Genomic DNA, 25,186 nt, shown 5'->3' with positions numbered 1-25,186 from the left:
TCCAGCTCTGGCCATGGTGGCATGCTGTACCCTCCGTAGGCACCTTTGGCACTGAGCTCTCTGCCAAAAGGTGTGAGCTAGCAGCACCACTTCCAGCGAGATGGGGCGTGGGGTGCCCGCCACCTCTCCCTGTGGCACCCACCAGCATCTTGACGTGTGGTGGGGTGGGATGGTGCTTGGGGGCTGGCCAGGACATCTCTGCTTGAGGAGGCTCCCATGAGGATTTCATCTCCAGGCGGCTGCTGTGCTGCTCAGGGCATCCCAGCCTCACAGGAATCTTCATATTCAATGGCACCCCAAAGTGCCCAGGGGGCTCTTGCAGCCCTGCACTTGCACCCCGACCCCCAAGTCTGGAGATTCCCCCTGCTCTGGTGACTCCCATTGACCTTCAACTGCTCCTCGAGGTTTTTTCCACCCAAAACATCTCAAAGGGCTCAAGTTCTGGAAGCAGCTGATGCCAAACCATTATCTCCTGATGGGCCTGCCTCAACCCATCTCTTCTCAGATGCCACTGGGAAGAAGTGGTCAGACCATGCCAGGGCTTCCCAGCAGGACTCATGGCTGGGGCAGAGCCCTGTGCCCACAGGGAACTCTTGGAAGCCCCCCCCCCCCGAAATCACAGGGCAGCTGGAGTGGAAGCCGAGGACTGGAGAGGGCAGGGAAGAGTGGGAAGGAGGTGGGGCAGGCAGGGAGGAGGGGGACACGTGTGTCACTAGAGGAAGGAGGGCAGGGACACTAACCACAAGATTGGTGAGGTGCAAAGATGGCATGCTCAGATCAAAGAAAAGCCTTTCCAAAGGAAGATAAAAGTGAAAGGACCCCAATTTTTGCTAAAGCTTTGAAGAGATAGAGCCAGCAGCTAAAAAAAGAATTAAAAAAAACCCTTAAAATAACCAAAATTTAAAAAATGAAGAGAGAAAGAAAGAAAAGAGAGAAAGAAGGAAAGAAAGAAGGAAAGAAAGAGAGAGGGAAGGAGGGAGGGAAGGAGGGAGGGAAGGAAGGAAGGAAGGAAGGAAGGAAGGAAGGAAGGAAGGAAGGAAGGAAGGAAGGAAGGAAGGAAGGAAGGAAGGAAGGAAGGAAGGAAGGAAGGAAGGAAGGAAGGAAGGAAGGAAGGAAGGAAGGAAGGAAGGAAGGAAGGAAGGAAGGAAGGAAGGAAGGAAGGAAGGAAGGAAGGAAGGAAGGAAGGAAGGAAGGAAGGAAGGAAGGAAGGAAGGAAGGAAGGAAGAAAGAAAGAAAGAAAGAAAGAAAGAAAGAAAAGAAAGAAAGAAAGAAAGAAAGAAAGAAAGAAAGAAAGAAAATAAATAAATCAAAGACAAGGATCCAATCATAAACCAATCCAAGCACACTTCACAAGAAATGTGGCCGGCGGAGCTGCTGCGCGGGGAGCCAAACCCAGGGCAGACTCAAAAGAAGTCAGGAGGCACCAAGCTCTGGGGAACACGCCCCCGGCATGGAGTGGGGCCGCTGCCACACGGCCTTATCTGTTTTTTTGAGGTGCCCTTGAGAGTTTTGGGGTTGTTTTGATATGTTTTTTTCTTTTAAATAAGGAAAAAGGAAAAAAGAAAATAAAAGGGGAAGAACCCAGCTCTTTCGGTCTGAGGCTGCAGGACTCTTACCCCACCTCCACCCTCTCTGCCTACGTTGGTCCCTCCTTCCCACTGTGCTGCCTGGCTCTGGCACACCGAGGAAGAGGAGCCCCAGCTCATCCCAGTCAGGGAGCACCTGCCTGAAGCAAAGGCTCTCAGAACAGCTCCTGGTGCACACCCTCTTGGGAAAACCCCAGAGAAAGCTGGCAGCTCCTCATACCATTCTAGGGAATGGGCAGATGGCTCCAGGTTTGGTGGCACAGCCAGGTTTGGGGCAGCTGGTGGGCTTCTCCAGGCCAAGACTGATGGAGCCCAAGGGGGTCTCCAGCCAACAGGTATGAGAAATCAAAGTTTCTTGTCCTTGGCTCCAGCTAAAGAGGAACTGGAGCCTACACCCAGGTCCCCACAACTTCCCTGGACATCTCCTGTGCCAAGATGGCCCCAAGCCAAGCACTGGCTGGAGCTGGCAAGAGCAAACACTGCTTTTGGCACTCTGTTCTGCACCCAGCTCTCCACTCTCTTCCCTCAGCTTCATCCCCCACAACCACTTAGGGACATCCAAGCCTCCAGATTCAGGGGGGCTCACCATGACCAATGCAGCCAGGATAGCCAAGCCAGTGCCAAAAGCACACAGGGTTTTGAAGTGCCTGTGTGCCCTCAGTCAGCACCATAGGGTCATCCCAAGCCAGGTGGAAGGTGCTGCTTCCTGGGACAGAAATACACAGGACCAAGACACCCAGGTGGCTCCCCTGGTTCCTTTGGTGTTGGAGACACAGCAGAGCTCCCCTTCTTAGGAGCTCTCCCAGAAAGGTGCCCACATAAAGGAAGGCACCATCCGCCTTTCCCTGCCATCCCTTTCCCCCGCTGTGCTTCTCACAGCCCTACCTCAGTGGGAACCTCACCACCCCGCCAGGCGCCCGGGCTTGGCGGCAGTGCCAGGCGGCCACCCCCTGCACCTCCGGGATGCCCCGGAGGTGGGAGTCGTGTCCAAAAGCAGTTCCCTCGTGCGAAAGAGCTAGGTCCTTCCCGGCATGCTCTCCTAAAACCTCACCAACCTTCCTACTAAACTGAACAGGGGGAAGCGGTCGTAAAATGGATCCCGGCCATCACACAGCGGGCACTCCGGAAAGATGTCTTCCTCCAGGTCCTCCTCCTCCTCCTCCTCCTCCTCCTGCCCCTGGTGCTGCTCGTCAGCAGGCTCGGTGATGTCGGAGTCGGGGTTCGAGAAGGTAGGGGAGGGGGTGAGATCAGCCATGCGCTCGCTCATGCATGTGTTGAAAAGAGGAGAGCTGTTGCAGCCAGAGATATCTGAACTAAGGTTAGTACAACAAGATAGAAGACATGTTAACACCAGCTGTTCCAAACAGAAAGAACAGGAATTTTGCTTTTTTTTTGTCTTTTCTTGGTTAGGTTTTGGGGTGGGTTTTTTGTCTGCTTAAAATCAAGGGACATTGGGAACAAAGACCTGCCAATCTGGTGCATCTCTAAAGCCACCAACAGCCAGACAAAAGAGCAACCCACGGAACCAGTGTGAATGCTGGGGACACCCTTTGCTGGGTTTGCAGGGAATGCAGGGACAGAGCAGGTGGCACAAAGGCTCGCCACTATCCCTGCTGCTGGAGAGAATTCCTCCTTGTGCTACGGCACGGGGGAATGCCTCCAGGCCACGCAGCTCAGCCCCCTGCTCCCCCTGCCCTGCCCCAGCCTTCTCCAGGGTGGCCCACCTTCCTTGCTGGCACTGCACCCTTCCATCTGGCGTGCAGGAAGCGCACGGAGACACGCGGCACACACTGCACAGACAGACACTCGGACACCAGCGCGTGCGCAGGGACACATGCCCACCGCGTGGAGGTCACAACAGCACAGGCTCCCCGCCTGCTGCACGGCCAGGGCCCCTGCACCCCCCAGGCTGGAGCCCGTGGCTCTCAGCACTGGGTTATGGCAGGCAGCGGGAGCGTTGCCAGCAGCTCGCGTGGCCCTCGCGGTGCTGGCAGCCAACACGGGGCAGAGCCATCACGCTGGAGCCCACGGGGGGTGAGTGCCCCGCACGTGGTGGGCAGCGCTGGCAGCGTGTCCTCCTGCAGGACTGCCTGTGGGTCCCAGCCACGCTTCGAAGGAGCCAAAGCGCTCACCTGCCGACCAGCCTGAACCAGGGAAAGCGGTCGTAGAAAGGGTCTCCGCCAGTCACCACATTGTCACAGTCCTCGATGACACTGGAAGGCACTTCTGCTGCTCGGTCATACATCTCACGCATCAGGTCCAGGCGCTGCCTGCAGGCAGAGGGGATGCCCATGGTGACAGTGAGACACAGGGCTGTGGGCACCCACACCCTCCCAGCACAGCCATCTCTCACCCACCTCAGCTTCTCCAGGGTCCAGTAATGTGTTGCCCCGTTCTTCTGGTCCTGCACCTCTACAGCCACGATGGTCCTGGGGAACGGCCGCTTCTCCCGGTCCTTGGCAGCATCGGGAGGCAGCAGGTCGGGAGGGAGAGGCGAGTACAGCGTGTCCGTAAGGAGCACAAACTGGAACTGGACCTGGAGAGGAGCAGAGGGGCTGGTGAGACACCTGGGAGGGCAGGAGGCTTCACGTGCAGCCTTTGGTGACCTCTCCTCAGCACCTCCTGGCTGCCTGTTCCCGTGGCCTCTGCTGTGGGTGCTGCACCCTGCCAGAAAGGAGCCCAGCCACCCACCTTCTTTTTCAGCTCCACGCTGATGGCATTGGCTTCCTTGAGGAAGATAGCGTTGCCCCAGAGCAGGTCACGGAGGGAGGTGAACTGGTACCACTTCCACTTCCTAAAGGCCCAGAGGGCAAGCTCGAATTCCCGCTCTGTCCACTGCACTGTGGGGACATGGAGGGACAGTCACTCCGCTACCAGGACATCAACCCACAGCTCACTCTTAATGCTCCCACAGAAAGCATCAAAATGTCATGGCGGCTCCTAGCCCTCACCTTCATCCTCAGGTTCTTCCTCCTCCTCATTTGCCTCAGGGTAATATCTAGAATCCATCTGCTTCTGCAATGCCTCCAGTTTGCTCTCATAGTCCTGGGGGAAACAGGAAGAGAGGTGATGCAACCCACTGGTGTGACCTTCCTCCACGCTGCCACATCACACTCCTCTTCCCTGCAGGAACACAGCCTCCTCCTTCCTCTGGATCAGTGCTTGTGGTGACAACTCCAGGAACAACACATTTGCCCTTATTTTTAGAACACACATCCACCCCACACAAACATCTGCCAGGATTTCAGTCATGCCTGGGCAGCCTAGGAAGGAGCCATGTCCCAGCCACCTACCAGCCTCTGCTGCTCCAGAAGGTAATTTGCCTCTTCCCGCTCCCTCCGGTACTGGTCCTCCAGTTCCTGGAGCCTAGGTGGAAATGGGGAAGGAGAGGATGACCAAGCTGGAAGCGAACACTCAACTCCCCAGCACCTCAGGCCATGCTCTCACCGCTGCTCCATCTCCTGTTTCATGTCGATGCCTTGCTTCTCCAGCAGCTCTCTCTGGGCAAATGCCCAGTCCACGGGCTCTGCGGGGGTCTCGGCGCACGGGGTCCGCTCGCGCTCCTGCCGAGCCTGCTCGGGGTGGTTGAAGCGGAAGACGTGGCTCTTCCCCATGATGATGCGGTTTCCTGCAGCGATGTGCACAGGGGAAAGGTGTAGGGTTAACATGGGACAAGTGCAGGGCCCCCATGGCAGGGAGGAAGGCGGGTTGGAGCAGCTCTGGTGTGCCAGCCCCAGGAACCCACCTGAGCGCAGGATGCTGGGCTCTGTCACCTTTTTGCCGTTCACATAGGTGTCAGCACCTTCACAGGGCTCCAGGGTCACTATCACTGTGGAGATGGCGGGGAGGAGAGAGGTGGGGAAGCAGAAGGATGAATCTTGCATGTCCTGCTCCCCTGCTCCAGCAGCCTCAGGAAGGGAGAGCCACCCCAGCCACCACCACCCCGGTGGTGGTACCCACCAGCAGCACCCACCCCATGGGCAGCTAACAGGACTCAGCCAACCTGATGTTAATCAGAGAAGTCCCAAGGAATAAGGGCAGCTGGAGACTGCATGAGGGAGGAGACCAGAGCATCCCCAGGCTCATCTCCCACAGCCCCTTCACACTCAGGTTCCTGCCATTTTGGGGGATGGATTCTGTGCCACATCTTGAGCAGGGGAATCATCCACAGTCTGCTCAGCCATCCTGCCCTGATCTCCTCACCTTACTTTCTTCCCACACACCTTGTGCGAGCTCCCCTCCCATGAGGGAAGTACATGAGGGATGCAGCTCGTCTGGAAGCATGGAGTAGCCGTGCAGTAAAGCCCAAGTAGTTTGAGGAGGGCAGGACATTCATCTGGGGGCAGGGGCTGAGGACATGCAGAGGGATGTGTCCCCAGGGCAGTGAAGCCCCTCTAGACAAGCAATACCTTCACCACCAGTTTTGGTGTCGCTGCGGAAGAGGCAGTGCTCTTCTTTAATGAAGTGCCCGCTGAGAACGATGTCCTGCCTCTTCTCAGCATCTTCCCGGCCAACCCTGCAGGGGAAATCCAGCTCAATTCTCCCTCCAAGCAGCCCCTCCTGACTCTCCCCCCAGCACCATCCTTGGAGCTGACAGGAGCAACTCTTGGTGCACTGCAAGACCAAAATCTTCGGGGATGCCCTGGGAACAGTGCCCAGCATGGGGACAGCTGTCACCCCACTGCCCAGCTGGGGAAGTCAGGCACTGAGATATGGACAATGCTCCCACCTCTCCATGGGACGTGGCTCTCACCTTGTTATCCCATCCTTGATGTAGTAGAGAAGACACTCGGACATGAGCGGATCCTCATTCAGGTTGACCAAGTGCGGTGTCTGGGAGAGACAGACAAGGAGCCATCCCTGAGTGCCCTGCCCGGGCACTGAGGGTGCTCTGAGGAAGGTGGGAGCTCAGCAGCACTGCAGGCTGCCCCTGCACAGGCCCTCCTGCCTTCTGTATCTCCAGGGTGACATGTCCAGATGGGTACTGCAGAGAACTGAGAGGCTGCCATGAGGATCCCTGCTTCCACAAGCTTCCTTGCTTTCCTCCTCACAGGGCTGAGTCCTAGTTACCCTTCCTCTGGCCACCTTTGAAAATTCATGTTCCAAACAGGCCCAACACAAAGCCAAAACCTTCCCATGGGGAATCCCTGATATGGGTCAGACTCTCCTGGGGCAGGACCCTTCTCACATGAGCTGTGTATTATAGAATCATGGAATTGTTTGGGTTGGAAGGGACATAAAAACACATCTCGTTTTATCCCCCTGCCATGAGTAAGGACATCTTCCATTAGACCAGGTTGTTCCAAACCCCATCCAACCTGGCTTTGAACAATTCCAGGACAGCAGCACCCACAGCTTCTCTGGGCAACCTGTGCCAGGGCTTAATCACACTCACAGGGAAGAATTTCTTCCCAATACCTAATCTACCCCTGCCCTCTGCCAGGTCAAAAAGGAAGTAAAAGTGCCTGTTTTCCTCTGATTGTACAACAAATGATGCATCCAAAAAGAGCAGGTCCCAGAGGTTCATCCAAAAGCAGTGCAGACCTGAAGCCCTACCTGCAGGCTGAATTTCACTTTCTGGTCTTCTTCCTAACAGGTCCCTCACAGCCCTCTCTTGCTCTGGGTCACAAACCACTTTATTCTTGATAGGAGGAAAATTTCTCCCGCAGCCACAGGCCTCTCTGGCCAGAGCCATATTAGCTGCTGGGATTACACCTTCAGGGAACGGGGGCAGTCCCAGCAGGATCAGTGGCAGAAGTTCTGAGTTTACCAGACAGAACAGTGGCTGTAAGGAACACCTTATCAGCCTGCTGAGACCCAGCATGCAGAGAGTGCCCCTCACCATGGTGCCACAAGCCTTGGCTGGCAGCACAAACTCACTGCAAACAGGGCAGCAGAGCTGGAAGTCAAGGGAAAGGTGGGCTCTTCTCCATGGTGGCTGGCAGAAGTTGGCTGCAACATTTAACCTCTGGCCCCACTGGACAGACACATGGCCCTGGGGGCTTGAGACCTCCTTCACTTGTAGTTTTTGTCCAGATTTGTAAAGCTGGTGGTGACCTTCCACTGAGCTCCTGCAGCTGTAACCACACCAGTCACGGCACACAGAAGGACAGCAAAGTGCAATGCCCATAACAAAATGGAGTTTGCACACTATCAACACTAACTTTCCTCACCAGCCACTGGAGAAGTCAGAAGAGTTTCCACATGCCAGATAGCTGAAGAGCAAGGAGGCACCAAGAGCACCACAGCAATGCCCCACCTCCCAGACCAACCTGCTTTGGGGAATAAACCCCCACGCTTCCTACCCAAAGGTCTGGAGTCCTAACAGGCAGCAGCTGGGACAAGAAACAAAGACAACAGTGTACAAGTTTACCCTAAAAGTCAACTGGACCACATAAGGGGAAGGCTGTGAAGTCTTTAACACCACCTGAGCTGAGGACACACACACTTAAAGAGGTTTGGCCAAGCCAAATGCTGCAAGCAATAAAGAGATGGAATATTCACCCACCCACATTTCTTAGCAAGGACTTGCTGGCTTCAGGGGCAGCAATTTTAAATATCTGAAAGTATGAATTTTTATGAGTTAACACTGAGGTCCAAGAGAGTGATCATCAGTAAATCCCCTCATGAAGGGGGACAGCACGCCAGCAGTGGAGGGTGGACATTTACCCACGTATTTCTACCCATGTTTGTACCCAGCAGGCTCAGTGCTGGGATTTCCCCCATAGGTTTCAGAGCCAAGAAAAGGCTAGTGAAGTGTATAGGACTGGCCAGCTGTGACAGAGTGGATCAGAAGGAAGCTGCAGGGGTACAAACCAGTCCCCAGGAAGAAGAGAATAGGATGATCCTACCTTTTTAGGAGAAAATACACCCAAGGTGCCTCCATCCTCCCTCATGGCCACCCCCATTTCAGCCAGCAATGCTTCCCTGAAGGAGCAAGAGAAAGAAGTGCCTGTCAAAACTCCATGCACCCCTGGGGCCAGCACTGGGATGGAAGCCCATGGTTTGTCCCATGTGCAATGAAGGGCTTGCCACAGCTCTCATCACAATTCAGGTGGGTTTTTCAGAGCAGCCCACCTCTGTAAAGGCTGGCATGGTGGGTACTTGGGTCCCCAGGGGCAACCCAGGGTCCAGCTAGACATTCAAACTGTTTGGCTGCCCCAGGAACTCTAACAAAATGCCCAAGGAATGCCACTTGTCCCATGCCATCCTGCCCCACTCCACCCCAGCCCACCCACCTCTCCATCCGTATCGCTTCTGTCCTACGCAGCTTCTCCTCCCACGTCTCATTCAGCTCTGCAATGATCTTCTCTGTTTCCTGGCAAGGGTGGGTCAAACAGGGGGTTAGTGCCTCCTGTGGGCAGCACGCCTGGCCACTCTGCCCCGTTCTGCCCAGCATGCTTCAGCAGGACACTGGTCCCAGTGTCAGGTTTGTTTATACAAGCTGCAGCAGCATTGCACCCCCATCTTTCCATCAGTCCCATCTTCAAAGAGTGAGGCACAAAGCCCAGCCTCTCCATTGCTTTGCTACCAGCCCACTCCTGCACCATGCAGGACCAGGAGCACTCTGCCCATGACAGGAGTGCCAACCCCAAGCCTGAAGCACCTGTCCCACAGGTCCAAGGCAGCCATCCCCTGCCAGGCAGCACCAGGAAGACCCTACAACACCCAAACCCTCTAAGTCTGTCCAATCTGCAAGAGCACATCCAACTATTGCTTCCCATGAGGATCACCCTTCATGGGGATCCAGAAAACACCGTGCCCCCTCTGCAAGCTGCAGTGCATTGAGGGGAGAGGGAGAGAGGGAAGGGAAGGGAAGTTCTAGGAGGAAAAGAGGAAAAGGGGAAGGGAAAGGAAAGGGGAAAGGGGAAAGGGGAAAGGGGAAAGGGGAAAGGGGAAAGGGGAAAGGAACCAGCCTCTTACCTTGAGTCTTTCAATTGCCTCTTCGCTGCCCGGAGCAAACATGATGCGCTCGTGGAGGCTGGCGACCGAGGCAGCGCGGCTGGACAAGGCAGAGAGGGAGGAAGAGGGGCTGATCCCAGCAATGGCATTGGTCACTGTGGAGAGATTGTCATGGCGCTGACTCAGCTCTGCCCCTCCAGCATCATTATTGTTCTCAAAGTCGGACACATCTACGGGCGCGGAAGGAGGGATGGGCCGGGGAAAGACACACAGACAGGATGACAGAGAGAGACAGAGACAAGAAAAGCTGTTGGGAAAAAAAAAAGAGTGGCCGGTGCGTCGAGAAAAAAAGCCAGGAATTACAGGAAAAGGCACAGGCAACAGCACAGCAGCACAGACAGCAACAGGGCAAGGGCAGGCATTCTCTTCCCCAGCCAGGGCAGCCCCTCAGGGAGCAGGGCTGTTTGCTGAAGCAGATGCTGGAAGCAGCCATCCTGGGCTCCCAGGGACACTTTTTTGCAGCTTCAGATCCTGCATCCATCAGGTCTGGGATCAAATGTAATCCCCAAGTATATGCCACTGCCTCTGTCATCCTCTCCATCTCACACAGCCTGCGTGGTTTTCCCTGCCCAGATGCCCCAGATTAGCCAGATCTGGGAGCAGAGAATGAGAAGGGAAGGGGATGGGAGGGGGTGGCCCTCTGCCCTACAAAAGGGTCAGGTAGGCAGGACAGGAGGAACGGCAGGATTCCCTCACAGTCTGCTCAAAGGAAGCCCATGGCCTGCTGGAGCAGCACCTTGGCCAGGCAGCCAGAGAATGAAGCCAGGACTACAGGCAGTGGTGCTTGCCAGCTGGCACTCCAGGAGTCAGCTGTGGTGGCTTAGGACCCAGGTATGGGAGATGCTCCTCCAGCCCTGAGGAGTTCTCAGAGCAGTGTGCAAGAGGCAGGCAGGGCACAGGTCAGCAGGTCACCCTTAGTCACCCATCTCCATTAGCCCACAGCCAGGGAAGCTGAGCCAGGAGGGGACAAGCAGGCCCCTGTCTCCTCAGCAAGCTCGCCATAGCCTGGCTGCACTGCCTGAGCTGGGGTGGGACAGGGCCATGGTGCTTATCCATGGGCCAAAGCCTCCTGGCCACCACGACCCACCACGTCATCAGAAGAGTACCATTCCATCCCACCCAAGGGCCATGCCAGGCTCCAGTCCCAGTGAGACACCAGCAGAAGCAGCAGCAGCAGCAGCAGCGACAGGAAACATCACAACAGCATGAAGGAGGAGGTCCCCGTGTGGCCTGGGCCCTTGGCATGGCCAAGTGGGAGGACACTGGTCCCTTCAGCACCAGCCCAAGCCCAGGTGCCAACCACGACTCTGGCACCATCCCCTGTGGCAGCTCCCTGAGGATGGGCAGCCTGCAGGCACACACCACTCCATCAGCAGGGGCTGGCTGCAGGAGCCCTCCCCATGCTGCACGGGTGCCCCTGGGCACAGCCTAGATCTCCAAAAAGCCGTGAAGCAACAGAGAGTACCAGTGATGGGGAATACACACATTTGGATCCTCCCGCAGCAGGATGGGCTAAGAGAGAAAGAGAGGGCAGGGAGCAGGGGTGAGACAGAGAGAACAGAACAAGAGGGGGTTCATCTCAGTAGGATGTCAGACAGCACAGGGAGGGGAGCCCATGGGCATGTGCAGTCCCAGTAACACCTTCCTGGCACCTCTGCTGGGTGCTGGATGCTGAAGAGGGTGGGTGGAAGGGAAGAAGGGAAGGTTTGCCGGGCAGAAAGCAGCTCCCCCTGCGACAGGAAGGGGTTGGGAGCTGTGACCATGCGTGCAGGGGCTCACCAGAGGCAGCACTGATGCTGCTGTGGGGCAGGGCAGCAGGGTGCAGGGAGGCTGTGGGGACGTCAGCCCTGCAGGCCAGCAGGACCTCAGCCCATCGCTGCCTGGAGCCACTGGCAGAGAGCAACCATGGTACCTACTGTCAATGATGTCCCCGAGGCCCTGGGCGTAGAGAAGGTCACGCAGACGTGCCACCTCGTCCTTCAGCTCCCGGATGAGCTTGTTGTTGGGGTCCTCATTGATGACAGCATTGCAGCGGATCTGCTTGGCACGGTCAGCGTACCTAGGGAAGGGCAGCGTCTTGAACAACACAAGAAGGGGAGCAGGGTCTTGAACAACACATGAACAGGGGCAAAACCCCAGCTGCTGGGCAAGCAAGAGTGTTGCAGAGCCCCTCCAGCAAGAAGGATCCCAGTGCTAGGACAGTCCTTTGGCCTTTTGTCTGGAGTTGCAGGCTCCGTCCACAGTACACCCTCAACCAGGGACACCACAGAGGTGGGGAGAGCATGTGGCAGTGTCTGGGCCTCTGACAACCTCCCCTGTTCTTGCTCACTGCAGGGAGAACAAGGGCACTTCTTCCTACCTGAGGGTGCTGAGGGTCTCATCGTAGTTGATGTCAGCAGGACTGAGAGCAGCCACCATGGCAGTTCTGGAGTTGCCTCCTGCCCAGTAAGACAGAGCCATGAGGGAGACGCTGGTCCTTGTGCCCCCTGCCACGCCCTGCTTGGCAGCCACGCCCTTCAGCAGACCACACCCCCCACCTGTCCTCACCCAGGTTCTCCCGCAGCAGCCAGGTGAGCACCGAGTCTCGGTAGGGGATGAAATCCGTCTTCTTCTTCTTTTTGTTCTGGGGAATGGAGAGCAAAGGGAAGGGCTGTCAAGCTGCCTGCTCTCCTCAAAGGTGACAGCCATGGGGACTGGAGCAGGATGGCAACCTTGGGCATCTTTGCCCAGGTCCACAGGTCCTGCCTGTGAAATGCCCTGAGCTGGGAGGGTTGTTTAAGGCTGGCTACTGAGAGCTCCAGAGGGAGGAGGAGGCTGAAGATTCTGCCAGCCCCCAGGAGAAGAATGTCTCGAGTCCAGGCACAGCCTCACCCCCAAACCACCGTGCAACCCACTCCCACCCACTCCCACTGTGCTCAAAACCAATGCCCCCCTCCCCATCCGGCCTGGGCACCTACCTTGTTTGGCCCCGAATCCTGCAAAGGAAATGGAGAGACTGTTTAGGGGAGCTGCTTTTTTCCTTGGCACCCACCACAGATCCCCAGCCCTCAAGTAGAGAGTGCCACAGGTCCCCATGCAGATGGCATCTTCACCAGCCCAGCTTGCCCCAGCCGCAGGGACAGCTTGGGATTTGTCTGCCCACCCCTTGGAGCTGAGATGCTCCATCCCATGGAGCTGGGATGCTCCATCCCTCAGAGCTGAGCCCAGCCCTGCTGGCCCGAGCCCATTTCCCCCCGGTGCTGCTGTTTGTCTGTTCTCCAGCTACCTACCATTTCTGCCAGGGCAGAGATGACTTTCCCCAGCGTGGTCAAGGACTTGTTGATGTTTGCTCCTTCCTGGTTAGAAGAGGAAAAGCCCACATGCTCAGGCCCCATTTCAGAGCCACATTAAAGCCCAGGAGAAAATGAGGAATATCCAGTATGGTGTGGGCAAGGAGCAGCTGGTCTTACTGGGTAACCAGCAACCTCCAAGTGGGACTTGTGGACCCCGGTGAAACTGGGGTCACTGGGCAGCTTTCAAACACAATCCTATCAAGGATTTTGGCAGTGCAGTGGGCAAAGAACCAGGCAACAAAAAGAGATGTTTTGGGGATGAGGGAGGAGGCCATGGTGTCCCACCAGCAGAAGGGGACCTCAGGTCAGCTCTCACCTTTAGCCTTGTGCCCTTGGCACCTGTGGAATCAGCTCGCTCACTCCCAGCCAGGTCCACCAAGCTGATTTTGCTGACCTGCAGGCAGAGGGGAGGCTGTCAGCCCTGTGGCACAGCAAACCCAGCACGAAGCCAAAACCTCTTGCAGGATGACACTGCTCTGAGGGCAGCAGTGGGCTGCTCTGCAGGGTCATCCTTGCAGGAGTTGCTCAGGAGCAGGGCTAATATCCTTGCAGGCAGGGCTGAAGGACACCAGCTGCCAAATGTCCTGTGCAGAGGCCAGTCCCAGAAGGGACCGTGAGCCTAGAATGTGACTGGGACTTATCTCCCTCCTGCTCCAATCCTCCACCAGGCTGCACCACCTTGCCCCAGATGCTGATGAAAGAACATGGAAGTCCTTCCTGGATCCATGAGTGTTCCCCTGAGTCCTTCAGGCCCTGCTCTTACCTTCTCAGTGGTGATGTCTGTCTCGGCGTCGTGCCGCTTCTGTGTGAAGATGATGTTGAACACGGCGTGGGAGCGGCTGCTGGTCTCATTCATGTTGGTAGCAGCCACTGTGCTGCAGGGAGAGGAGGACAGGGAGGTGTGACACTCTGTGAGGGACACTGGAGTGGCTGGTGACAGGGTCAGGGCTCATGCCAGGGCAGGGCACATGGTGGGATGGCAAGTCTGGAGGGCAAGAGAGGGCTCTGGGAGAAGATGTGCACAAGTTCAGGCTTCTTCCTGCTGTCTCCAGTGCACTTGGAAAGCAGGAGGAAAGTGAGGTGAAAGCAAGTGGGGGTACCCAACACTCAGCGAGGAGGGGACTGCCGCTTCCAGAGCAGCTGGACTGGCAAAGTAAGGGAGTGAAGCAGGACCTTCTAGAAGTACTCAAGCTTCCCAAACCCTGCCCGTCTCCTCCTCCTCCAACTCACCGGGCTTTGTTTCCAGAGTCCATAAGGTCCTGGATGTCATTGTAGGAGGTCACAGCCAGCTTGGAAAGGTCCTCAACATATGGACCCATAAGGGGATGCTCCCTCACCCGCAGGTTCCCCTTGTTCTTGGGGTTCAGCAGGTCCCTCACGCGTTCGCAGTAGATCTCCATGTAGCTCACCTAGAGCAGAGGGCACGGGCACAGCTACAGGATGACCCCAAAGAGGGGTCTGCACACTGGCACACCCTGTGGAGCCAGGTGGGATGCCAGAAGGGGCTGGGCAGGCAGAGGGGTGCCTACCTCCACCGAATAGGACATGTTGTCATTGGTGGTGTCATTGATGCGGGAGAAGAGGTCCTCGCACAGCTGTGGACACAAGAGCGAGGCTCAGCCCCCCGCCAGCAGGATGCTCCTGCCTGGGGTGCCCAGGATACGGGGATTTCTACCTTTTCACCCCAAAAACCAGCCAATGAGTGCTGGAATGGCTCCTGGGGAGCTGGCAGAGTCCCCCCCCCCCCATGCTGCCATGGAGAATCAGCATCCCCAGAGCCCCGCCATGTCCTGCCAGGCCAGCATGCAGCAGCTCTTGGTCAGCAGCTCAGCACTTGGGCCACTGTTGCTCACGTCCACTGGCCTTGTGTGGCCAGACCATAGTCCATCCAGTCCTGGAGAGCCTGGATGACCATCCTTGACCCCCTCCTGGTGAGGCCATGCCAGCTCATTGTCACAGCAGTACTATATTAGACTTTGGCAAAACCTGGCCTCACTCCCACCCTGCTGCTGTCTTTCCTCCCAGCTCTGCTTTTCCTTTGGGCACCCCTTTGGGACGAGGAGGACAGGTAGTTTTCCCCAGGCATACCTGTGGGATGATGCCTTGCTGGTCCTTCTCCTGCTTGCCCATCATGGTGTAGGATTTTCCAGCTCCTGTCTGCCCGTAGGCGAAGATGCACACATTGTAGCCTTCAAAGGCGTGCTGCAGCATCTCCTCTCCAATGTCCCGGTACACTTGCTTCTGGGATGCATAGTTGATGTCTGCAGGCTGCACAGAGGAGGGGGACATGGAGAAATTTGGCAAGGAGGCCCTCCTGCCTCTCCCCAGCCCAGCCTTCGAGGCGGGCTCAGGCCTCCCAGTGCTTACCGTAGTGTGGGACCAGTAGGAATAGTCAAAGCTGAAGCTTTTTGGCGTCTCTTTGGGCTGTTTTGGGTTCAGGATAGCTGGGGACAAACACATGGAAGATGAGGCCACCAGCCACCCATGGTACCCCTGCCTCGCCCCCCTCACCCCCCGTCCATGTGGGAGGGATGAAGGGTGATGGGTTTCAGTCCAAAACAGTCCTGGAAGGTGGACTGGGAATCTTCCAGCTCTGCAGATGGGTCCAGAAGCCCAAACCCCACCTGTGAAAGCAGAGGAGGTGGGTGCCACAGCAAACAGAGCCCAGGGAACAGGGCAGAGCCTTGCCCAAAAATCCTGCTGACCACATGAGGGGGACGTGACTCCTTCCCTCAGGCTCCTTCCTGCTGTGGCACCTGCCCATGGGAGCCCAGCACTGGCACGGGAGGGTCACAGCCTTCCTCTCCCCACAGCTGGGGCAGTGTGTCCAAAGCTCCCACCCCTGTGGCCCTGCCTCTGCAGGTGCCAGCCCCAGCAGGGTGATGAATGCCTCGTGTCACACCACCAGCTGAAACAAGAGTCTGCTTTTGTCATCCCCTGATGAAAAGGACGTTGCTATGGAAATTGGAGACTGCATCACTGCTCTTCCTCATGCCATGTTTTTTTTCCTCCTGTAGAGCATTTACCATGTGGCTTTTTTCTGAGACAACAGATGCATCAGAAGAAACCCAAACCAGCGGGTAATCACGAGGTTCAGCCACCAGCCATGTTAGGTGACAATGAAGTGACATTGAGGCCTGCACAGCACAGTGCCCATACCCACTGCCCCAGCTGCTCTCTGCCACCACCAAGGATGGAGAAGCCATAAGCCCTGAGCTTTCTCCATGGCAGCCTGCTCTGCCCTTCACTCAGCCAGGGCTCAAACCCACTCCCAGTTCCAGCTGGGGCCTTCCTGGGCAGCCTCAGGCACGGTGCAGCTCAGTGCCATGGTCTCTCATGGCCAGATGTGCAGTGTTACACGTAGAGATGCTTTCTGCTCTGAATCCCTCCTCCAACACCACAATGGATACGCCTTCTACTCCCACAGAAAGGGTCCACCACTTCTGACCTGAGAACAACCCAGCACAACAGCGAGGCAGGCTGGGGAAGGGTGGCAAGTGGGGTCAGGACCCAGCCCCGACCACAAAACCACAGCATGGTGCTTCTGAGATGCTCCTTAGCACGGACAGGAGCCCAGCTCTGGCACCAAAGAGGGGCAGGCATGGGCTACCTGCCTGCCTACCTGCTGCAGGCAGCCTGACTCCAATGCTTTGGACAGCAGCTGCATTCCAGGCAGACTGACCACCAGGAGAAAGGGCTGGGAAGTAACAACTGGCAACGCTGCAGCAGCAAACAGGGATGTGGAGGCCCCTGGAAGAGCAGCTCTTTGTGGGCAGCATGGGCAGCCAAGGTGGGCTGCCCGTTCCTGACCCCTGCCACTGCCTGGGTGTTGTGCTGAGGGCATTGGGAAGAGAAGCAGGAGTAGAGGTCATGCCAGGAGTGGGATGGAGCACCTCTGATGGCTCCTGGTGCTCAGCCTGGCAGCTCCACCGTGCCATCTGGTTACCAGGTCCGTCTCTGCCCTGCAGAGGTGACGCTGAGCACGGCGAACAGGAGCAAAGACGAGTTGTGGAGCGGGGATGGAGCCACACAAGGGGCCTGTTCTGCATCCCAGTGCCAGCCCATGCTGGGCACAGGGCGCAGAAGCAGCCGGGGATGGCACCACACGGCTCCAGGCATTCCAGCTGCAGCTGCCCAGCTGGCATGGGAAACCAGAGACTGGGACACAGGGGAGAAGGGAGCATCCCAAGAGCAGGCATCTCCTGTCCTGAGCTGAAATGCTCTTCCCATGCCCCTGCCATTCCCATTTATTTGCCTGCAGGCAGATGGATGCTGCTGGTGGAATTTTTCCTTTCCTGTGGACCAGGCATGTAGGACTTCTGCAAAGCTGCTGCAAAAGATTCATGCTCTGGGATTCAAAGGGCAAGGAGGGGGTGTGGAGGTGAAGACAAACATAGAGACAAGGGGGCAGGAAGGAGGAAAACTTCTGGAGATGTCCCTTGCCTTGCCTTGAAGAGCCAGCAACATGAGTGGGCAGGCACGAAGCTGGAGAAAGCCCAGAACCCACATCAGAGAAAATCATCACCAGGTTTTAAAGGCAGCAGAGGCACAGCTCCAGACAGAGAACATGAATGGGATCAAAGCCAGGGGTCTCCTCCACAGCATCCTGGTGGGAGCCATTAGGAGAGGGGCCAGGAGTGTTGGTGCCCGGGATGGTGCCCGCAGGGTGCAGGACACCACAGGAGCAGAGCAGCAGGGTTGGTGAGCAGGTGGTGGCTGTGGCAGCTGGAAGTTTGCAGGTGAAAGGACAGCAGAGAAAAGCTGAGATCCCTTCCCACCCTGGGCCCCGCTGCCTCCCATAGGGCTCGATGCTTTAGGCAGGAGAAGAACCTGCCTCCCTGCCCCAGCACAGGCAAAGGTCTCTGCAAATAATCCTGGGAAGGGGAAAACTTGCTCTCACTCCCCTCAGACGTGATTATCTTTGGCTTCTCTGCCAGGAGCTGGGGGCATTGACACAGTCCTGCTCTGCTGGCACTACTGGCATCCTCCTGCCTCCACCAGCCACAGCAGCAGCAGGCTTCTGAGCCCCCCACACTTGCTCCCCAGCCCCCTGGCCAAGAGGATTAGCCAGTGGTTTGTCCATTCATGGAGAAAATCCTCCCTGTCAGCAAAGGGCTCCTGCCTGCAGCCCTGCTGCCCTCCCTGGTGCAGGCAGAGGCACGGCTGGAGGGGTGGGGGCACAGCCAGGGTGTGCAGGGTGAGCAGGGACAGACAGCTCTGAACAAACACAGCCATGGTGGAGGTGGGGGATGCCTGATGCTCTTGACTGGGACTGGGGCACGACAGGGCCCCCCCACCCCTCGGAACCACAATGGGGAACATCTGCCCTACCTATTGCCTGGCCCTGGGCAGGTGGGAAACTCCTTCACGGACAGGAGGCTTCCTCACCATGAGGGCAGAAGCTCTGCACCCCAGGCAGATGGAGAATCCCTGTCCAACAGGATGCCAGAGACCAGCAGGTGCTGCCCCACAGACCTGCTCCCTAGGGCTGGGGTGGCCAGTGGGGTCCCAGAGTCACCCTGCACCCTTGGGTGCCATCCTCTCCCAGCAGCAGGGTTGTCATGGCAGCACGGCGGGGGTGGCTGGCACCGGTGTCTCACCCACCGTCGGTGACGCAGGCAGCCCCAGGCGGGCAGGGAGTTATTTTAGACACTGCCCCATCTGGAGGCTTCCAGAGCCAAAGAGGAGGGGTTTGACTGCCATTCCCACACCGTACTGCCAGCAGCTGTTATTTAAAGAGGGGCTGACAGGCTCCTGACAGGACATACAGCCCCAAGCCTCCAGGCTGCACCCTCCACCCTGAGCACAGCGTTCCCTTGGCAAACCCTCCTCCCACCCCTCCCTCCATCCTGCTGCTGCTGCGTCTCCAAAAGCCCCAGAGAAACAGGGATGGGTCCTGGCATGCTGCAGTGAGTGGTACCTGGCCACTGGTACCTGGCAGTCAAAAACCACTTGCTGGCCCACACACAGCTCCAAGGCCAGGCTGGACGTGGAAGAGCCTGATCTATAGTGGAAGGTTGGAACAAGATCATCTTTAACGTCCCTTCCAAAAAAACCATCCTGTGATTCTATGATTCCTCCCTCATTGCCTACTGGGGGATACTGCCCCTTTCACTGTCACCAAAATCCAAGGGCTCAGTGCCATGTAGATCCCACCAGTGCCATTCCAACAGCAGGACTGCATTTCTCCATGGAAAGCTGACATCCTCCCCACATCTCCTCCTCCAAACCACTGGAGATGCTTCAGGCATCGTCACCACAGATCCCCACAGGCCAGCGCTTGCTGCTGTGATCACACCACACGTGCTCCTTCCCAAGCAGCAGCCAAAGCCCCCCCGCCCCGAGGCACTCACTGGTGGTGCTTCCCGACATCTGGATAATGCATTTGGACTCCCGGCTCATCTCCCGGGAGTTGAAGGGCCGGACGCGCACTGCCACCTTCACTGACGCTCCCGCCATCGCGCTGGCCGCACCTGGGTCCTGCTAGTGGGGAGCAGTGGCTGTCCTGCAAAAGGGAAGGAAAGGGGGTTAGGGAAACTTGCATCCCAATCCATATCTTGCAGCTGTGCTGGATGAATGGAAAGCCTGTGCAAGGAAACCTGCTGGGAACACAGCTTTGCCTCTGCCCGAAAGATGACATTTTGTTTCATACCTCGATCTGCCCTCATTTTGCCTCTCCCTTCTCCCTGTCATACCTCTGGTCAGGACCCACAGCTCAAGCCATCCCTGCCCTTACCCCAGGGCAGCACTGGAGCCTCCATCACCCTGCAGCATCCCACGGTGGGCACCCACAGCAGCAGACAGAGCCACTGCCAGCATCAGCACGACCCCCAAGGAGCAGCTTTTTCATCCCAGGGTGCCAATGGCACCGAGCAGGTACCCCCCAATCTGCAAGAAAGGTGCCTGCCTGTTACACAAGCCTCCTGTCTCCACTCCAAGCCCAGCAAAGCAGGGACTGGGCAGCAGGATGGAGCGGGGAGGGAGGGAAGCGATGGCATTCCATTGAGAACGGAGGCGGTGGTTGAACACAGCCGCGGGCATGCGCCTCCCATTCAGCTCCCACAAAGCAGACGTGCAGCATCAGCACCAGCAGCCCTTCCTGGCAAGCCAGTGGCCATTGCACTCAGCTGAACCTCCCAGTTTACCATCGTTTTTCCAGTCCTATCGCTACAAATTTTTAACTGCAAATCTCTCCAAGACAAAACAAACCCCTCACCAACACCTCCCAGAGCAGCTGTCCATCCCAGCACTGATGCCCAGGTGCTCTGCACCCTTCCCACCTTCCCTCAGCTGCAGTTAAGCCTCACAGGCACTGCCCAGAAAATTATACTGGGATCCTTCCTCTGATTGCTGCATCCTTCGGGATCCTTTTGACACAAATCCCTTTCTGCCTTCTAACATCTATCCCTTTTCCTGCCTTTCCCTGCTCCCTGGCTCCCCATGCTGAGCCTGGTGGTGAAAATGGAGCACAGGACCCCTCAGAAAATGGGCAGGAACTGCTCCTCTGGCATCCCACCTGCAAGGGTGTGTGTGAATTCCCTAATGCTTTCCAAGCCTGGGTTTTGCCAGCAGGATATTTGCTCCAGGAGGAAGGAGATCAGGGAGAAATGAGATCGTTAGTGAGCACCAGCACAGCTCTGGTTACATGGGCCATGACCAGAAGGAAGTGGAGCAGTAAGGAGGGATCTTGAACATGAGATGTGTTTTCCCATGGTGGAAATGAAAAATTCAGGAGAATTTGTGGAAAAGGGAGGGAGAGAGGGAAGAAAAAAAAAAAACAAATCCACAGATTAGAAAGAATCCCAAGAGAAGGGGATGGCTTTAAAGCTACCTGAGGTCTGACAGCTGTGGTATGATTTCCAAGGGGGTGAGAGGAAACCATAGACACAGTGGAAAAATTTGCATCAAGAAAGTGTTACAAGCTTGGCACTGCCTTTCAGAAACCCTTTGCCTATTTTATAAGTGAGCTGGCATGTCCAACAGCATTCAGAGGACAAAGCTACTTCTGTTGGAGTTCCCAAGCCCTCCTCTTATCTTCCCGCTGGAATGGCTCCGGAGCTCCCACTGTGCTCAGCCAGTGATCACACCCATAAATCCCAGAGTTCAAGCATTTGGTCTCAGGCTTTCTTGAGCTTGGATTATTTTAAGCAGGTGTTTAACACCATCCTTGAGTCCCTAAGCCAGCAAGTGGGCTGCTGCCTCCCAGTGGCCTCCGCCTCCCCACTCGGATGCGGGAAAGGAAAAATTAAACAGAAGTGTTTGCCAAAGGGGAATGAAGGAGTTGTTTTTCCCATGAAAACGAGTGGATATGTTCGAATCTATGTGGAAGGGCTGCATCTTCACGAGGCCAACAGCTTGAGCTGCTCCACCCTGTGGCACCACTCAAGGACAATGGATTCATCCCCAGGCCAAATCCCATCTGCACCTGACAACTGCCCATGTCAAACATTTCCCTCTCCTCCCAAGCCAAGGCAGCTCCCTTCCCCCAGCTCTGCAGCCTCTCCACCTATCAGGGCTCTGAGGAGGTGGGTCAGGTCCCTGGACTCCTTCCCCCTGCACAGCCCCAGAACTGCAACACCCATCAGTGAGCCCACCAGCCCCAGGACTGCCTGCTGCCTGCCAAGAGGCCACCTCAGCCCCTGCTCTTATCCCCTCCCACCCCTGTGCCATTCCCAGCCACTCCAGCCCCATTACTTCCCACAAAGAAACTCTGGTTTCTCCTTTTAACCACTTTTCCATGTGCCTCATCCTCCTGTGCACCTTCCATTGATGCTGCTTTCCTTTCTTTGCCTTCTTCTGCCCGCTCAGCCCCACACCCCGTGGGGCTGTGGGACCGTTGCTGGCCGTGAGGACCTCCCTCCTGGCCAGCAGGACCTTTTATCTCTCCCTGCTATCCACAGGCTACATCCCAGTGTATCCCCATCTGGCTGTCCTTGCCCAGCTGTGTGAGCTCCTCTCCTGGCCAGTATTCCCTGCTGCAGAGTCCCAGTTCCATTTTCTGCTCATCCATTTCCCTCGGCTTCCTTGGTGGGCAATGCACTGCTTCCCTCTGCTCCTCTGCAGCTCTCCCATTCCATCCAGCACAAGGACCCCAGGTGACACCGTGTGCCCTTGGGGGCCACCAGCAAACACTGATCAGCTGCTTCTCGCCTCCTTTCCTTCCCCTGACTCACTTCCGTGGCTCAGCTGCAGGGAGGGATTCACACACCCATGGCATCACTGGTCACGGGCACTCAGCATCCTGCAGCGAGAGGGGCCAGGGGCAGGGCCAGGGGCAGGGCCAGGCAGCCCCCCCAGCCTGTGGGCAGCTCCAGCCCGGCCAGCTCGCTCTGCCTGGGGACAGCCAGAGCAGCCACCGCCTGCTTAATCTGCTGCCATCGAGAGAAATTCGATAAGCCACGAGCAGCCCTTTGCTGGGAGCGTGCCAGCACCAAAGCCCTGCTCCCTGTTCCCTCCCTGCCCCCGGCAGGGCTGCCCTGCTCACAAGGGAGGCTGCAAGGAGGAACAGCCAAGTCCCTGGGGGCAGGGGGAACATCTGGACCTGTCCCCTAGTTCTGCAGGGGGACTGGACTCTTTCCCCACTTCCCGTGCAGCCTGCTGGCTCATCCCTGTGACACACCAGTCATCCCCACTGAGGAGCAAAAGGCCTGGAGAGCCATGATTAACTGGATCAGCTAAGATTAATTGGGCAGAGATTAGCTAATGAAACCGCTCTTAAGTCCAGGGGCTACCAACTGGCAGCCTCTTCTGCTGAGAGGTGACCAAAAGGACAGGGAGCATTGTCCCCAAGTGCCACCAACCAGCAAGCTCTTCCCCAAAGGATGCTAAGGAACGTGCTGTGCTGCTGGTCCCCCAGCTCCAGCAGATGACGAGATGCCTGCACCCAGGGAAATCCAAGGTGAGTTTCCCTTTGTCTGCACACATCCAGCCCCACGTCACCTCAGTGGCGAGGGTGGACGCCCCGTTTGGCTGCACCAGTGTATTCTCAGCAGCTGCCAGGCTTTGTTGTGGTGAGCCCTTCTCCTGCCCTTTGTTGGGGCCCCCCAGCTCTGACTGGGACCATGGGACTCTGTCCTGCCTCTAGGGCAGCAGGGAACACGTTGCTGGATGACATGGCACCATCAATGCCTGCCAGCCAAGCTCCTCACCCACCTCCCGCCCCACACAGGACAAGGGGCCATGACGGTGCAGTTTTCTCCAGAGCAGCACCTGCAGGCAGGGAAGCAGCTCAGAGGACAGCCCAGAACAAGGGCAAATGCCCCCCCCCTCACCATGCTCAGATGAAAGCCAGCCCCTGCTTCCCCAGTGCCATCACAGGCCCCCTGCCCTGTACCTCCTCACCTCCTGCCCACCCCAGTGGGGGACACAGCCCTAGGGCAGAGTTTGCACCCCCCTTGAGAATTTCCATGCAGATTCAGTTCACAGGTAGCAAATGTAAGGACACAGATGAGGGGTTCTGCTTCCCATCTCTGCTGCAAAGTAACCCCACCCCCCATCCCTGCTCCCTCCAGACACGCCAACCCAAAGCAGGGAAAAGCTGCACAAAAACGGCAGTGAGCTCCAGTGGGTGCCCAGCATTGGTCGGCAAAGAGAAGGGTAGCCAGGGAGGGGGCAGACAACAGATTCCCACACGACCCAGGGCTTGAGGGGCTGCAGCTCTTGCCACATGCAGGGAGGTGGAGGGTGGTGGCAGCATCTTTGCCAGCGCCAGCTGCCACCTCCCAGACAAAATGGAGGTCAGCAGCAGCATGCCGAGATGGTAGAGCCACCACACCCCTGGCCATACTCAGGGGAGGGGGAGGGTCTGCTACCTCCCTGCCCCCCAGCGCCACAGAAGCCACCTGCATGGGGCTGCTCTGGGTGCTGGGACGGAAGGGTGCCTGGCTGTGGGGTGGTACGGGAGATGCTCGGCCGGTCCCTTGTCCTCCCCGAGCCCTGATGCTGTCGCATGGGACCTGAGCGGGCAGGAGCCCGGCTCACACGGGGTCTGCAGGATCTAGGGGAGGGATCACTGCCCCGTAGGGGGAGGAGGAGGAGGAGAAGAAAGAGGAGAAGGAAGCAGAGGAGTAAGACAATAGGGCAGGTGCAGGGCCGCTCCCTGCGAACCTGGGTGACCAAGCGTGGAGCTCTGCACTAGCCCTGCACCCCGGGACCTGCCCCTTCAACAGCCAGCAGCCACTGCACTGGCCCGCAGTGACATGGCGGACCTTGTCCAGCCACTCCACAGCGCAAGGTCACCGGCAGCTGCTCGTCCTTGGGGGCCAAGAACAGCCTTAGCATCGCAGCATCTTTGCCAGCTACCCGCGGCGAGAGCCCCAGGTGGGGCATCCACCACTCCCTCCAGCGCTGCTGTTTAACTCTGAAGCATTATGATGGTGATGACGCAAGATGGCTCAGCTGCACAACCACAGCCATCTGCCCCGGAGGGAAGAGCAGGGGTGGCTCTGGGGTGACAAGGGGTCCCCCGCCATGGGCTGCGGGGATAGCATCGTTCCCCTTCTCACCCTGGCTGGGGCCGGGGCGGCAGAGGCGTCTCCTCGTCCGCAGGCAGCCCCCCCGCCGCACCCCGGCTGGATCCTTCTGGAAGATGGGGCGGCACCCGGCGGTCACCGCGCTGGGGACCCGAGGGCAGTTTCCCCATACCCACAAGTTCGAGCATCGGGGGGGCTCCGCCAAACGGCCACCGGCTGCAGCCCCCACCCCGCCCCGCCGGACCCTCGGGGATGCTCATCCCGCTCCCACCCGCCACGCCTCGTCCCCGCCGGGCCCACGAGGGGCGGCACCGCCACCCCGGAGCGGCCCCGGTCCCCCCAGCGGCCAGCGCCCCGGGGGGCGCGGCGGGGCTGCCCCGGGCTGCGCGATGCCGCCCGCCCCTACCTGTGATGCCCGCGGCCGGGGCCGTGGCCGCGGCCGGTTCGGAGGGGCGCAGCGCTCAGCCGTGGGCGGGGGGCGCCGGCATGAGGCCGAGCCGCGGGGGGCGATGCGGTGCCGGTGTCGGTGCCGGTGTCGGTGCCGGTGCCGGTGCGGGTGGCAGCGGCCCCGCCCCTGCGGTCCCCGCCCCACGCGCTGGTTGGCGGCCGCCGCCGCCCGGAGGGGGACGCGGGGACCGGGAGGGCGCGCTCGGGGATGGAGCGGTGACGTCAGCGCATCCCCCGGCCCCGGGCGTGCTGCGGAACCGCCGCAGGGGCGGGGCGGGGCGGGGCGGGGCGGGGCGGCACTCGGCAGCTGTCGCCTGGCAACCGGCACCGGCCCGGTACCCCGGTACCCCGGTACCCCGGTACCCGGTGCCCGGAGCGGACACCGCTA

The 25,186-nt window shown here is 58.1% G+C and overlaps 1 protein-coding gene across 20 annotated transcripts in view; it reads right to left on the bottom strand.

The window, feature by feature from the left end:
* KIF1A (kinesin family member 1A) overlaps positions 1-24,948 on the bottom strand; it is a 41,594-nt gene extending 16,646 nt beyond the window's left edge. For 4 of the 20 annotated variants that reach the window (XM_053951497.1, XM_053951498.1, XM_053951499.1 and 1 more), the window contains exons 1-26: positions 24,758-24,945; positions 19,234-19,385; positions 15,248-15,324; positions 14,969-15,148; positions 14,410-14,475; positions 14,111-14,289; positions 13,644-13,755; positions 13,197-13,274; positions 12,818-12,883; positions 12,506-12,523; positions 12,096-12,171; positions 11,908-11,986; positions 11,465-11,607; positions 11,034-11,060; positions 9,510-9,718; positions 8,825-8,904; positions 8,438-8,513; positions 6,340-6,419; positions 5,996-6,102; positions 5,332-5,415; positions 5,034-5,214; positions 4,880-4,952; positions 4,538-4,631; positions 4,278-4,426; positions 3,944-4,122; positions 3,719-3,856 (exon numbers count right to left, since the gene is read on the bottom strand). In XM_053951497.1, coding sequence (XP_053807472.1) covers positions 3,719-3,856; positions 3,944-4,122; positions 4,278-4,426; positions 4,538-4,631; positions 4,880-4,952; positions 5,034-5,214; positions 5,332-5,415; positions 5,996-6,102; positions 6,340-6,419; positions 8,438-8,513; positions 8,825-8,904; positions 9,510-9,718; positions 11,034-11,060; positions 11,465-11,607; positions 11,908-11,986; positions 12,096-12,171; positions 12,506-12,523; positions 12,818-12,883; positions 13,197-13,274; positions 13,644-13,755; positions 14,111-14,289; positions 14,410-14,475; positions 14,969-15,148; positions 15,248-15,324; positions 19,234-19,339 — 2,657 coding nt within the window. In that variant the 5' untranslated portion in view covers positions 19,340-19,385; positions 24,758-24,945. Of the gene's footprint in view, positions 1-2,641; positions 2,900-3,718; positions 3,857-3,943; positions 4,123-4,277; positions 4,427-4,537; positions 4,632-4,879; positions 4,953-5,033; positions 5,215-5,331; positions 5,416-5,995; positions 6,103-6,339; positions 6,420-8,437; positions 8,514-8,824; positions 8,905-9,509; positions 9,719-11,033; positions 11,061-11,464; positions 11,608-11,907; positions 11,987-12,095; positions 12,172-12,505; positions 12,524-12,817; positions 12,884-13,196; positions 13,275-13,643; positions 13,756-14,110; positions 14,290-14,409; positions 14,476-14,968; positions 15,149-15,247; positions 15,325-19,233; positions 19,386-24,757 lie in introns of all 20 variants that reach the window. The other 16 variants (XM_053951503.1, XM_053951505.1, XM_053951506.1 and 13 more) reach the window with 8 other exon arrangements.
* Positions 24,949-25,186: the final 238 nt, after the last annotated feature.

This window comes from Vidua chalybeata, chromosome 10 (genome assembly GCF_026979565.1).
Source record: "Vidua chalybeata isolate OUT-0048 chromosome 10, bVidCha1 merged haplotype, whole genome shotgun sequence".
Taxonomy (NCBI): domain Eukaryota; kingdom Metazoa; phylum Chordata; class Aves; order Passeriformes; family Viduidae; genus Vidua; species Vidua chalybeata.
Note: the sequence above shows the minus strand (reverse complement) of the source record. Positions and strands in the feature narration are given on the sequence as shown.